A 14,672-nucleotide genomic window follows, 5' to 3' on the forward strand; every position below is an offset into this window, starting at 1 on the left:
CAATAAAAAGGCCTGCATCTTGCGATCGTAGGTTACGTGTAGGTATGTATGGCTGCAACATTTCAGCGTGGTAAGTAGGTGCAAATCCATGTATTGATTTATAGGTTAACCATAAAACCTTAAAATCAAACCTAATCCTAACAGGCAGCCAGTGTAAGGACGCTAGGACAGGAGTAATGTGTTCAAAATGTTTTGTTCTAGTTAGGATTCTAGCAGCCGTGTGCAGCAGTAATTGAAGTTTATGCATTGATATGTCAGGGTAACCTGAGAGAGAGCATTGCAGTAATCTAATCTAGAAGTAACAAAAGCATGGATTCGTTTTTCTGCATCAGTTTTTGATAGAGTTTCTGATTTTTGCAATGTTTCGAAGATGAAAATAAGCAACTCTTGAAACATATTTTATATGTTCTTCAAATGAGAACTCAGGGTCAAGGGAAACGCGGAGGTTTCTTACAGTTTTTTGGGATACGACCATGCAGCCGTCGAGGTTCACAGTGAGATCTGCTAAAAACACTCTTCGTTTCTTGGGTCCTAAAATTAGCATTTCTGTTTTTCTTGAGTTTAAAAGCATGAAGTTCACTGTAATCCACTTCCCAATATCTGAAACGCATACTTCCAAAGTAGCTAATTTTGGGTCTTCTCCATGCTTCATTGAAATTTATAACTGTATGTCATCAACATAACAGTGAAAATTGACATTGTGATTCCGGATGACATCTCCCAGAGGCAGCATATATAACAATAATGGGCCCAGAACCGAGCCTTGAGGAACACCAAAACATACATTTGATTTGTCAGAGGATATGCCATCCACACATACAAACTGATATCTTTCAGATAAATAAGATTTAAACCAGGCTAGAACATGTCCACGGAGCCCAATATGGGTTTCCAGTCTCTCTAAGAGAAGGGAGTGATCAATAGTGTCAAAAGCAGCACTAAGATCAAGAAGCAACAGGATGGATGCGGAACCTTTGTCTGAGGCCATTAGAAGGTCATTTGTTATCTTCACCAGTGCAGTCTCAGAACTATGATGGGATCTGAAACCGGAATGGAGCATACATTTGTCTGCAGGAAGGCATTCAGTTGTTGGGAAACACATTTTTCTAAGATATTTGAGAGGAACGGGAGGTTCGATGTTGGCCTATAATTGTTTAATATCTCAGGATCCAGATTATAATTTTTTTTCGCAGTGTTAAGTTTAGATCCTCGATTTGATTGTTTACAGATTTATTTACTCTGTTGTTGATGAGCGAGTTTGTAAGAATATCAAGGAATCTATTTGTAGTCCGATAATTTATAGTAGGGTTTTTGAAACTAATTGTTTGCGGAGCAAGTGGATTTCTTGTTTTAAGGCTAAATGTAATAAGACAGTGATTCGATATTCCACGATTTTGGGGAGAAATTATTAGATCTACAATATCTATTTCTCATGACAGGACTAAATCTAAGGTGTGATTGTGGCAGTGCTTTGGACCTGAGACATGTTGGATAAAACCCATTGAGTCAATTATGGCTTCAAAGGCTTTTTGAAGAGGATCATTGGACTTTTCCATATGAATATTTAAATTGCCAAAAATGTTTATACCATCTGCCATGACTACAAGGTCAGACATGAATTCTGGAAACTCATTTAGGAACAATGTGTATGGCCCGGGGGGGCCTGTAAATAGTAGCTATGTAAAACAATTTATCAGCCTGGTTAACTTTCATGAGTAAAACTTCAAAAGAATGAAAGCAAGTGATATGTTTAAGAGTACATTTATATTTACTGTCATAAATATTAGTAATACCCCCTCCTTTTCGGGATGCACGAGGGATATGATAACTAGTATAACCAGGAGGAGAGGCCTCATTTAGGGCAGTAAAGTCATCAAGCTTTAGCCATATTTCATACAGGCCAATAACATCTAGTTTATTATCAGAGATTAATTCATTTACTGCAACTGCCTTTGGAGCAAGGGATCTAACATTTAGGAGTCCCGTTTTGAGATGCGAGGTGATACAGTCATTTTTATTTGTGACCGAGGTGGAGGAAGGCTTTATCTTAATAAGGTTGTTTTTGTTAGCACTACCTTGTTTAACTTTTCTCAGCCTAGAACGAATCACAGGGGCAATGTGTAAAACTGTACTAACTACTCTGGCTATGCTATTGACAGACTCCACTATGCTAGCAGACTGGCTAACAGCCTGCAGCCTGACCTGCACCCTATCTCATGTTAAGGCTATAGGAGTGAGACTCCTGTCAATGTTCCTAGATAAAAGAAGAGCACCACTCCAGCTAGGATGGAGTCCGTCGCTCCTCAGCAGATCAGGCCTGGCCCTATTACTGGGAGAGTCCCAAAAAGAGAGACAGTTTTCTACAAACTCTACCTCCTGCGACGGGCAGAACTTTATTTTCTTTAGATGTTTGTAGTTTACCTCAATCGGAAAAGGGTGGCTTGCCCACTTCAGGTTGATGGAGAGTGCCTGCCTCAAGTGGAGGAGTTTAAGTATCTAGGGGTCTTGTTCACGAGTGAGGGAAGGATGGAACGGGAGATTGACAGACGGATCGGTGCAGCTTCTGCAGTAATGCAGTCGATGTATCGGTCTGTCGTGGTGAAGAAAGAGCTGAGCCGCAAGGCAAAGCTCTCGATTTACCGGTCAATCTACGTTCCTACTCTCACCTATGGTCATCAGCTTTGGGTCATGACCGAAAGGACAAGATCCCGGATACAGGCGGCCGAAATGAGCTTTCTCCGCAGGGTGGCCAGGCGATCCCTTAGAGATAGGGTGAGAAGCTCGGTCATCCGGGAGGAGCTCAGAGTAGAGCCGCTGCTCCTCCACATCGAGAGGGGTCAGCTGAGGTGGCTTGGGCATCTGTTTCGGATGCCTCCGGAACGCCTTCCTGGGAAGGTGTTCTGGGCCCATCCCACCGGGAGGAGACCCCGGGGAAGACCTAGGACATGCTGGAAGGACTATGTCTCCCGGCTGGCCTGGGAACGCCTCGGTGTCCCCCCGGAAGAGCTGGAGGACGTGTCTAGGGAGAGGGAAGTCTGGGCATCTCTGCTTAGACTGCTGCCCCCAAGACCCGGCCCCGGATAAGCGGAAGATGATAATGATGTTTGTAGTTGGTGTGAAAGCAAAAGTTCCCTTTGTAAATGCAAAGCATATACAGTATATATTGCAGAAATATGTCATCTACTCTTGATAACAAAACTGGTGACAAAAAAGCAATCAAAGTTAAGTTGATCACACTTTTATTTTCTCGCAGTAATCACAATCCTAGGAAAAAATACTAATTAAGTTCTTAGGTTCACCAGAAATAGCATTCCCGTCAACTTCAAGGGTTTTTTTTGGTGTGGAAAACACTTGTTAACATTGCCAAAGCAATAGGAAAAAATAAATGTATAGCAAAAAAGAGCTGTGAATAGAAAAGTCAAATTCAAACATACTATGTATTTGGAAATACTAAGTAAACCTTATGTTATAAGCTTCGTCCTTGGTAGTAAAAATGCTAATACTATAGTAGTGAGCATACAAACGGAAAACATGAGTAATGTTTGGGTTCACATTGTTTATGCTCCACTGGTTGCCCTTTCTTCATGTCAACGGGGCACAAATTACTGTATTAACAGATATGGGAGTTTGGCGGTGCTTTATTTGATTACAACATACTTGCTGGTCTGTTTGACCTGAGGGAAATGTGTCTCTAAAATCGTTATACATTTGGCACTCCGTCGACCTCTAGTGCTCGAATGTCATCTCCAGCCTACTACTGGAACCGGCTGGAACTTATTTCTTGTTGCTACGTCTTGAGGGCAAAGGTTACATCAAGATTTCGCCGCCACCTCTGACTGTCTCACTTGTTTGTTTTTGTATTAAAAAGGCTATTTTCAAAAGCGGGTAAGTAAGACACAATTATTGTTTGTGTTTACAAAATGATGTTATGTTACACGTATGGCTGCGTTAAGTGTCAGTTTTTGAGAACATTGTCAAATCTGTTAGCGTAATGTGCTGTTTGGTTGTGCTGCTGGTGAAGAGTCAACCTTAGCTACAGTAAGCTAGACCTGTGGCGTTCTGTCGCTTTAATTTGATTCGAATTTCGTCAGGTTTGAATGACGTTGGGTAGCTGTTAGTTTGCTAGATAATCAAAAAGTTAAGTTGAATACATAACTAAAGTGTACTAATAAATGGACAATGAAATAATCTAACAAATTCTGACTAGCTCGTCAGGTATTTTCTGGACGATTGCGCTTCAACAACCAACTGAAGTTCATTCACAGGCTATCGTCGTTAGCTCTTGCTACGGTGCTGTAGTTAATGTTAGCTCTACTAAGCTAATATTAGCACTATGCTAGCCACCCAACTTAGACAGTATTTATTAGCATCCACTACACCGCAAGTTAGCCATGATAAATAGGTCATAGAGACTTGCTGTTGATCTATCAATCACAGAATTGAAACGTTTTAAGAACAAGTGTTATCATTTCATATAACATTACAACATCGATTTCCAAATTATAAGGAATAACATATATGTTGATATTAAGGTAACGTTAACATGGCAGGCAAGGCTTAACGTTGGAACTTGAAGTCACCCGGGGTGGACACGTTAGTTCTAGCTCTTATTAGTGCGACTGTTGAATTTGCGCAATCTGTCCCCACTGTCTATACAGCAGGAGGTACTGCTAGCTACCACCACCACCAGACCTGGAAGACATGGCGCGCCTGGTTGCGGTTTGCAGGGACGGGGAAGAGGACTTCCCTTTCCTCGCAAGGCAGATTCCCCTGTACATTGATGACTCTCTTACGGTAAGGGAGTGCAGTGTCTCAGTGTCAGTAACGGTACTCTAGTTAGGTGTATCGAGGCTTTACAGTCACTCTTCTGAAAGTGGCTAGCTAAGGTTTGCTAGCTTTGTATACCTGGAAACCCCTTGTTCTATGTGTCCCGGTCAAATGTTCTAAAGGATAGGTTGCGAGCGAGCGGACTTACTTAGCTAGCGAGGCCCATACACTAGCATTAACCAGCAAGCTAGCATGCCGGCTTTTCAGTCAGCAATAATGTTTACTTGATACTTAGGTAGTTATGTTGGTTGAAAAAGCTAGCATTAGCTGTCACAAATTTCCAATGACGTCCTGGTGTATGTTATGCAATGCTTTTTGGCATTAAACGGTTATTCCTTAGTGACCAGCAAGTTAATCATGACAGTGAACTGATAATTGTATGCTGTTGCTAGATCTAACTAGCTATGTTGGTGCTTGTGTAGACTGAATGGTTGTCATTTGAGCAGTGGTAGGATATTGGATGTTGAGCTTGGACATAATCTGGCTATCCAGACACGGAAAATGATTTAATTATCTGGCAGCTTTACTTGTTCTACTTTACGCCTTCTTGTGTTGTAGAAATATTGTGCAGATGACAGTAGCATTAATTATGTCTATTACAGATGGTAATGGAGTTTACTGACTGTGTCATGAACCTAAACAGTCACCAGATCAACAGCTCTCAGATGAAGCAGTTTGTTGAGGTGAGTGATGTGGGGCACGTCTCAATGAGCCAGAAAAGCATGTTTTGACCTAGTCGGGACAACTTGTGTGATAATATTTACCTTAACCAAGTACTTGTGTAGGTTACGGTCAGGTGGTGTTAATGTGTGTGTGTGTGTGTGTGTGTGTGTGTGTGTGTGTGTGTGTGTGTGTGTGTGTGTGTGTGTGTGTGTGTGTGTGTGTGTGTGCGCCCCCCCAGCATCACAGCATGCTGAAGCAGCAGGACCTGAACATTGCTATGATGGTGACGTCCAGGGAGGTGTTCAGTGCCCTTTCCCAACTGGTGCCGTGCGTCGGCTGCAGGAGGAGCGCGGAGCGCCTCTTCTCACAGCTGGTGGAGTCAGGGAACCCGGGCTTGGAGCCCCTCACCGTAAAGCCCAGCGGCGTGCTCTCCATCACCAAGGCTTGCGTGGCCGATGCCAAGAAGCTGTACACCCTGTTCTACGTCCACGGGTGAGAGAGCGACTGACTGGTCTCTATTTAAACTATACTGGCCCACGGGTGAGAGAGCGACTGACTGGTCTCTATTTAAACTATACTGGCCCGTCAGACTGCTTCTCCTGCAGCTCGCCATTTTATTGGCGTGTCATAAGAAGTCATACTCTCGTTTTGGCATGTATTTTATGTCTACTTTATTGGCCCAGTTGCCTTATACCTCTTTTCCACTGGTGCCAAATACTGGTGTTTAACCCTAAAGTCCAGAGATGTTTCTGTTTCTATTGACACGGGCCAGCGCCAGTCGGCCACTAGGCTGTAGCTGAGTAGCCCGGCTCTCACTTGATGCCAAGCCCCGGACTTTAGGACTTAGGGAGGGTTTGCGGGTTGACGTGTTCCGTGCTGTAAAAACACGGCATGTTGTGCTGTTCGAATAGCGATGTGAATCTGTTCTAACAAACAGATTCCTGATAAAATGAAGAAAAGTAAAGCAACAGTAAAGGGAAGCAAAGACTCAGAATGGAAAGAGTTGGAACGATAGAAGGTGAAACGATGCCGTTGACTCAATGGAGAAACAGAGCGCTGAGACTGAGATGTAGCCTACAGAACCTATAACAACACATTACCTCAGAATTCTCCTGAATCCTTCTATTAATGGTTGATAGTTTTGACAAAATGCTTATTAAACTAAATAATGAATAGCGTACGCTGGCTTACAGTTGCAGAATCACAAGTGTAGGTGGAGAAGGTGCCGGTCGCAGTGTAAATCACCAGTGTAGCCCTGGTACTGGGGGAAATACGGCATTAGACACAATCTCTGAACTCTGCAGAAATATCACATGGCATTTCTCATTGCCCTATAAAAATGTGTTATTTGAGTGCTTGATGGTAGTTTTTACATATAAAACAAAGACAACGAAAATACTATGACTTATTAAATGAAACCTATAGTGTTCCTTTGCAAGAAGGAATGTTGAAATGTGTATCAAAAAGCAAGAAAGATTTTAATTGTTGGTGAATTTATATTTTAATATTCATAAAATAATGTAGGAAAAGTAAGTTTTTTTAAAAATCAGGATTCTACACATTACAGAGCAAACAGTACATGTTCATGTCACGTCAATGTTATCTTTGTAGCGCCTATAAATTAAACATTTAATTTTAAAGGACATCTGGGTTATGTCAGTCTCATAAAAGTCAAATCCTCCCCCTGACTGTTTTTCTTTTTTTTGGTTTGTTTCAACTGGAATAATGCTTTTATTAAAATGGTAAATGAATTACCATTTCGAGACGGTAACATTTTTGTTTTATTCCATTTCTTCCAGGTCAAAGTTGAATGACATGATCGATGGCATTCCAAAAAGCAAAAAGAATAAACGCTGTCAGTTGCACTCTTTAGACATGCACAAGCCCAAGCCCCTGGGGTGAGTTCCTTTACTCCAACTGTTTCTCATTGGTGGAAATGCTGTGTCCATCTAACTGTGTCACCTTGTCGTCGTAGTGGGACACGTGGCAAGACTTCAGAAGTCTGTCTTCTCTGTCCTTCCAGCAGTATGTCTGTCATTTGCTGTGTGTCCACCCGGGGCAGACTAGGCACGTTAAAGCTGCAGTGTGGGTTGTTCCTGGCATTCTGTGTTGTAGTGTCTTTTGAGGTTGTTTCTGTGAGTCTTTAGAGAAGGGAGTGCAGACAAAGGGCTAGATTTATTCAAAGAAAAGGACGGAGGAGCCCAGACAGGCAGCAGGTGTAGCGTCACTTTTTACTTTGGACCTTTCTGGCCCCACGGCAGGTAGGCAGCACAGCCAACGCAGCTTGTTCATTCCTGGAGTTTCTATAAGTGCTAGTTAGTTAGCGCCAGACTGGGGGGGGTGGCCATCTTTTGAAAAGGTTTGTGGATTGTTGTGACGTACTCTGGTCTGATGCAGGGGGAGCTGGATGGACGTGTGGGAGCTACTGTCTCAGGAGTGCCGGGATGAGGTGGTCCTGATTGACAGCGCCTGCCTACTGGAGACCCTGGAAACATACTTGCGAAAACACAGGTAATGAACTGGTGCGAGTGGTTGAATGATGTCTGTGTCCAATTTGTGTTTTTCACTGTAGCTGCTGAGGAAATTGTACTAATACCACCATAACAAATGCTTGTCTGTTATTATGTTTTACTTGATGGTATTTCCAAGTGCACTGCATGGTTTTAATATTCCCTGCTTCCCTGGCAGGTTCTGTACGGACTGTAAGAACAAGGTGCTGAGAGCGTACAACATCCTGGTGGGGGAGCTGGACGGAACCACAGAGAAGGGTTACTGTGCTGCCCTGTATGAGGGGCTCCGCTGCTGTCCCCACGAGCGCCACATCCACGTCTGCTGCCAAACGGACTTCATGGCACATCTCCTGGGCCGCGCCGAGCCCGAGTTCGCCGGAGGTTACGAGTACGCTAACGGCTACCTCTTCTTTCCTTCTCTGAATTCCCGTAGCGACTGATGAGTAGAAGTGTGATCTAGGTTGGGCCGATAATTCAGTAAATATTGTTGTTGATTTTTATTTTTTTATCATTGACATTGCAATATTGCAAATTTTGCTAATTATATTTCATTTGTGGTTAGGATGCTGCACAAGTGTTATTTTACTAGCACTACTCTTTATAGTTTTTGCTAGACCGCGTAAGTGGAGCCGGCCAAGAGGGGCAAATGTCACTGACTGACTGACTAGCCCTTTTTAATAAATGCGTAGTGGGTAGAGACGGGGACCGGGAACCAATAGGTCCCGCGTTCAAATCTCGTCACAGGCTTTGACTGTGTTACGTTCATGTTCAGTCTCGCATGAAATTGCTCAAATCTTATGACTCTTCCAAGTAGTAAGTCTATTACTGGCTATAAACAGTATGTTAAAAAAAAAAAATATATATATATATATATATATATATATATATATATAATAAAAAAAAAAGGTTGTGTATATTTTTTTAAATATATATTCTAAGATTATAATGACAACATAGATGTTATCTTATGGCAACACTTCAATGTATTAATAAGTTGTCAGCCAATCCCACTGCTTGTTTGAAACCATATTGCCAACTATCATGGCCAAAGTCCTGTCCTCTCTGTTCAGACGTAGAGAACGACACGCCAAGACAATCGACGTCGCTCAGGAGGAGGTGCTGACCTGCCTGGGCATCCACCTGTACGAACGGCTCCACCGCATCTGGCAGAAGCTGAGGGCGGAGGAGCAGACCTGGCGGATGCTCTTCTACCTTGGCATCGATGCTCTGCGCAAAAGCTTTGAGGTTTGTTGGCACTGATAGCGTTAGCCTCCTAGTTGCCATGGTAGCGCATGTCTGTGATGGCTGGTTGGTATCGACTCATCTCTTGTGGCCTGGCTGTTGGCCTGGCTGTTGGCCTGGCTGTTGGCCTGGCTGTTGGCCTGGCTGTTGGCCTGGCTGTTGTTTCATGACGATGATTTCCCCAGATGGCGGTGGAGAAGGTGCAGGGCATCAGTCGCCTGGAACAGCTGTGCGAGGAGCTGTCCGAAGAGGAGAAGGCCAAGGAGCTGAAGCAAGAGAAGAAGAGGCAGAAGAAGAAGAACAGGCGCAAAAACAAGTGTGGCTTCGACATGTCCGAGCAGGAGGCGGAGAGCAAGGACAAGAGCCTGGATGAGGTAATCACCGCAGAGCAGGTCGTCATAGTAACACTATATATATATATGCCATTCTGTTGGTGACCTTTTAATTACTCCCACAGTCTGTGGTGGTCACCTTTTGGATGCATAACGAAATGTGTTAACAACTCCCACTCATGCCTTCCCTCTGCGTGTCCCCCGCCCCATGCAGGGTTCATTAGAGTCCGTGGAGAGCGGTGGCTGCAAGGCCTGTGGGAGCTCAGGGGAGGAGGGTCACATGGGCTGTGTGGAGGTCATCGTCACGGGCAACGAGAGCACCACCGCCTGCAGCTGCCCGGACAGCACCGTGCCTATCCTGGACTCGCCCAAAGTCAAGAAAGGTAATGCTGCCTCTGCCATCATCGTCACCACCCAACCACCACCCAAGACCAGACACCTGACCCTGGGTAAGAGGAGTCTTACCGAATGACCGGCTATCTCTCTGACGTTCACATGGTTTCATTTAGAGCAACTAATATTGTCATTATTGTTGTTGTTGTTGTTGTTATTTAAGGTGCAAGTGTTTTCCCTTCATTCAGATTGGGGAGGTGATGAGTTAGAGTAGTGATGGGGCTGGACCCACACAGCGGGTGGGGGGGGCGCGTGCAACGATGCCCACTAGACTAGCCTCCGGTGCAGACCATGATCTCACTGCGCCCTCCCATGTCTTTTCTCCAGGTCTGTCACCACACAGCAATGGAAGTGACTGTGGCTACTCTTCCAGCATGGAGGGCAGTGAGCCAGGGTCACGGGAGGGCTCTGACGTCGCCTGCACCGAGGGAATCTGCAACCACGATGAAGCAGGTCGGTCTCTTCTTAGTCCCTTTCTTTAGTCACATTTCTTTCCTCTTTCCATTTATTTATTTTTTTATGCCTTGTGCTGCTGTCTTCTTGCGTGCGTTTCGGGATGTTTTAGTGATCTCTTAGCGATTCTCCCCTGTCTCCTCCCGTCATCCTCAACGCCACCTTGTCCTGTGGTCGTCTGAAGGAGATCACTTGTGCGTTCACCACCACTGTGCTGAGGAGGATGGGCTTGACAGCTGTGTGGAGTGCTGGGCCAACTCTGAAGACAACACCAAGGCCAGGAAAAATAAGAAGAAAAGGAAGAACAAGAGCTTGTTGTGTTTTGACCAGGTGAGATTAAGTGTGATTATGTTGGGGCGGTTGTCCCGATGAATTGGGGATTCCTGCCTGTGACGTGTGTTATCTATAGCTTTTCACAGGAATCGGTCATTTGCTACGTTTTTGCCAAACCACGTAAGCAGAGCCGGCCAAGAAGAGCGAATGTCTGTTACTGGGTGACAGACTGACTGACTGGGTGGGTGACTGAGTGGGTATGTGGTTGATGGGTGAGTGAGTGAGTGACTGGGTGAGTGAGTGAGTGACTGGGTGAGTGAGTGAGTGAGTGACTGGGTGGGTGGGTGGGTGAGTGAGTGAGTGAGTGAGTGACTGGGTGGGTGGGTGAGTGAGTGAGTGACTGGGTGGGTGGGTGAGTGAGTGAGTGAGTGACTGGGTGGGTGGGTGAGTGAGTGAGTGAGTGACTGGGTGGGTGGGTGAGTGAGTGACTGGGTGGGTGAGTGAGTGAGTGACTGGGTGGGTGAGTGAGTGAGTGACTGGGTGGGTGAGTGAGTGAGTGACTGGGTGGGTGAGTGAGTGACTGGGTGGGTGAGTGAGTGACTGGGTGGGTGAGTGAGTGACTGGGTGGGTGAGTGAGTGACTGGGTGGGTGAGTGAGTGACTGGGTGGGTGAGTGAGTGACTGGGTGGGTGGGTGGGTGGGTGGGTGAGTGGGTGAGTGACTGGGTGGGTGGGTGACTGGGTGGGTGAGTGACTGGGTGGGTGGGTGACTGGGTGGGTGGGTGACTGGGTGGGTGGGTGACTGACTGACTGACTGACTGGGTGAGTGAGTGACTGGGTGAGTGAGTGACTGGGTGGGTGGGTGACTGGGTGGGTGGGTGACTGGGTGGGTGGGTGGGTGACTGACTGACTGACTGGGTGAGTGAGTGAGTGACTGGGTGGGTGGGTGACTGGGTGGGTGACTGACTGGGTGGGTGACTGACTGGGTGGGTGGGTGGGTGAATGACTGGGTGGGTGACTGGCTGGGTGGGTGACAGGGTGGGTGGGTGATTGGGTGGGTGAGTGACTACCCCTTGTTAAATAGTATAGTGGTTAGAGACATGGACTACCAAACCAGAGGTTCTGCGTTTGAGTAAAAAACAAATTATGCGTTAGGGTTTGTTCCGGATAGACAAAAACATTGCTGTCTTCGTTATAGTAAGCCTAAAATAAATCTGTTTTTGGTTATATTGCAAATATTTCTGGTGAATTTTCGAAGTATGCATCCGTGCATGCTCTTTGAGTCCGGATAGACAAAAACTTTGCTGACTACAACCTTCAGTAGCTATGTTATATTAAGCCTAAACTAAAACTGTTTACACTTATACAGCATTGCAACTATTTCTAGTGGATATTTGAAGTATGCATCCGTGCATGCTTTTTGGGGCAATATAGGCTAGATCTGGGCAGTAAAAGAGTAGGAGTTTCCACAATTCTCTCATCTTTTCACTTGACGAAAAAGTCAGTTAGCCTCACCTATATTGATAGTTATTGAATCAATGTCATTCACTAATGAAAAATAACGCTTTTAAATTAGTAAGTTCGTAGATAATAGTAAGCCTATTACTGGCTAATAAGCTGTTAAAACAGCCAGTGGCAAAAACCATACAGTTCATAGATGCTATTTGTGGTGGATGTAAACTAATAAGAAAAGTTAGTCATGTTTAAAACAATGTTTAATGGTGTCTAGTGAAATATTAAAACTTTGCATGATGTTAATGCGTGACAAAATGATCTAATGTCAAGATGCTACACCGACACTCAGCAAACGTATAGGACCGTGGTGTAGTGGTTAAAGACAACCACTTACGTGGAAGACCTGGATTTAAATCCAGTGAGGGCAACAAACATTCTTTTAATTGTGGGCCAGCAGAACTAGGCTTGCCTGGTTCCTTTTTTGGTTGTTACATTTAATATATTGGTCATTTTGCAGATGCTCTATCCAGAGTTATCATCAATAATCTGCCGGACAGTTTTCTTGATTGTATATCTTTTTCTCATCACATTTCTGAACAATGTATTCATGAATACTGTTTTTTTTTCTCCATAGGGTCCAAAGGCAGAACGTTGTTGTGTAATGGAGGGGAACCGGAGGGGGCGGACCAGTGGAACGTCACAAGTACACAGAACCAATGAGACGTGCGCCAAGTTGTGTTACGACTCCGTTTCTAGCGTGGCACTGCAGTTACCGTGGGCGGAACATCGAAAGGCCATGAGCCATTATCTGGAGGGGGACGCCAGTGCCAAGAGCCTCATGGAACTGCTGGTCAGTGGCATTTGGAAAAACCTGTGATTTCTTGTTGTTTTTATTGGTCCCTGTAGCGTCAGGATGTGAAATATCTAGTCAGGGACACAGTGCAAGCGTTTTACTGGCATTTTAATAGATATATAGTTCAAGAGATAATAGCTTTCATAGCAAAAATACAATGAATTGTGCTCCTATTGGAAGATGCATCACAAAAGGTTGGAAAATAACCCAAAAGTAATGGGTTATTGTCCAAACTTTTGACTGGTACAGTATATTATTTTCTCTGTGCTTTCTTTGCCTTCACATTGTCTTGACCAAAAGGAAAAGGCTTGTGGGATCCACTGATAACTGCATTTTCTACTGAAAACAGGACGACTCTGAAGTGACTTCAGACGAAGAGAACTGTCTCACACAAGATGAGATCCGGTCTTTTGTGGAGAGCAACAAGTCCTTCTACAACAACCGCGACCAATACCGACAGCACCTGAAAGATAAATTCACCAAGTTCTGCCGTGGCGGGGGCGAGTGGTTCGCTGCAGCCACTACCAGTGTCAATTAAGGAATTTGGGCTAGCACTAATCTTCTGTCATGAAATGTTTTTACTGGGAAAACACTTGTAATGATTACCACTGCTCTGCGCTCATGCCGCCTTCAAGAAAAGCAAACAAATTCAGAAATACATTTTGCTGTCTTGGTGAATGGATTCAAAGTAAATCGGAGTCTTATTTTCCCCCTTTAGTTTCTGGTTGTCCATCTCGCTTGGTTTTTCTCCTATCCTGTCCTCTTTCTGTTAACCTTGTCACACCATACTTGTTCCTGCACTCACCCACACACACACACACATTGACCAAATCCAGCAGTTTCTGTCTGGTCTCATTTCGTAGTGCTTTTGGTTAAGCGCACAGTGGATCTGATAGTCAAGCGTGCAAGCTGTGACGTTTAGGATTTAGATGTTGGTAGTCCGTCTTCTGTTTTGCTTCTTTTTTCCCCCCTTCATTTTACATTTCGTCTCTTGTCACCTCCTCTGTGACACTTCATTTTAGTGGAAAAAAGTTGTACCAATAAATGTGTACAGAAATAAAGATTTTACAGTAAAACATCCATTTATAATGAGATTTGGATGTAATGTTAAGAGCGCAATGTGTACAATTTACTAAATAAAGAATATTTATTGATATGCATTACTAAGTTGTTTGTGCTGTTTATCTTTTGACCTTGGCTACCACATTTATTATTTGCGATCAACGCTATGTTTACAAAGGAAAAGAGTACAGTAAATGGTGTGATATGTCTGAGCTAAAAGACATGAGTGCTGCACTTTCACTGGGCTAATAATATTTATATCTGCAACTTGTATTTTGCAATTTTTCACGAGGATTTTGAATCGGTACCATTAATTTAACGGCCGGTTCAGAATGTTCTAGTCTAGCTGTTTAAAAGATTGAATCCACGAGCCGAAAACGCTAAAAATAGACCGTTTTGACCAGAAGAAAAAAACAAATCGAATTGCATCTATAAATCTGTTTTAAGCGCGTCGGTTGCTAAAACGTTAACCGTGGCACCCTTTGGTGGCAAAATGAAATGCAACATCTATTTGAATGTGAAAGTTACGACTGCTCTTACTGTCGCTAAATTAAATCAAATGTATTTTATAAAAGCTAGGGCTTCTTATATGAGTAGTTATTGCAAGCATG

The 14,672-nt window shown here is 44.2% G+C and overlaps 1 protein-coding gene across 2 annotated transcripts; it reads left to right on the forward strand.

The window, feature by feature from the left end:
- The first annotated feature begins 3,735 nt into the window (after window positions 1-3,735).
- On the forward strand, window positions 3,736-14,146 carry ggnbp2 (gametogenetin binding protein 2). 2 transcript variants are annotated; one of them, XM_034293555.1, is made up of 14 exons: window positions 3,736-3,885; window positions 4,659-4,794; window positions 5,430-5,510; window positions 5,729-5,982; window positions 7,290-7,388; window positions 7,888-8,001; window positions 8,179-8,388; window positions 9,071-9,245; window positions 9,428-9,616; window positions 9,789-10,023; window positions 10,295-10,420; window positions 10,605-10,750; window positions 12,781-12,996; window positions 13,349-14,146. In XM_034293555.1, the coding sequence occupies exons 2-14, from the start codon at window positions 4,702-4,704 to the stop codon at window positions 13,535-13,537; spliced, it is 2,127 nt and encodes a 708-aa protein (XP_034149446.1). In that variant the 5' UTR covers window positions 3,736-3,885; window positions 4,659-4,701; the 3' UTR covers window positions 13,538-14,146. The 2 variants fall into 2 exon arrangements, with proteins under 2 accessions (XP_034149446.1, XP_034149447.1); XM_034293556.1 differs by having other exon boundaries at window positions 3,737-3,885; window positions 9,789-9,957.
- The last annotated feature ends 526 nt before the right edge of the window (window positions 14,147-14,672 follow it).

This window comes from Esox lucius, chromosome 7 (assembly GCF_011004845.1).
Source record: "Esox lucius isolate fEsoLuc1 chromosome 7, fEsoLuc1.pri, whole genome shotgun sequence".
Lineage (NCBI taxonomy): Eukaryota > Metazoa > Chordata > Actinopteri > Esociformes > Esocidae > Esox > Esox lucius.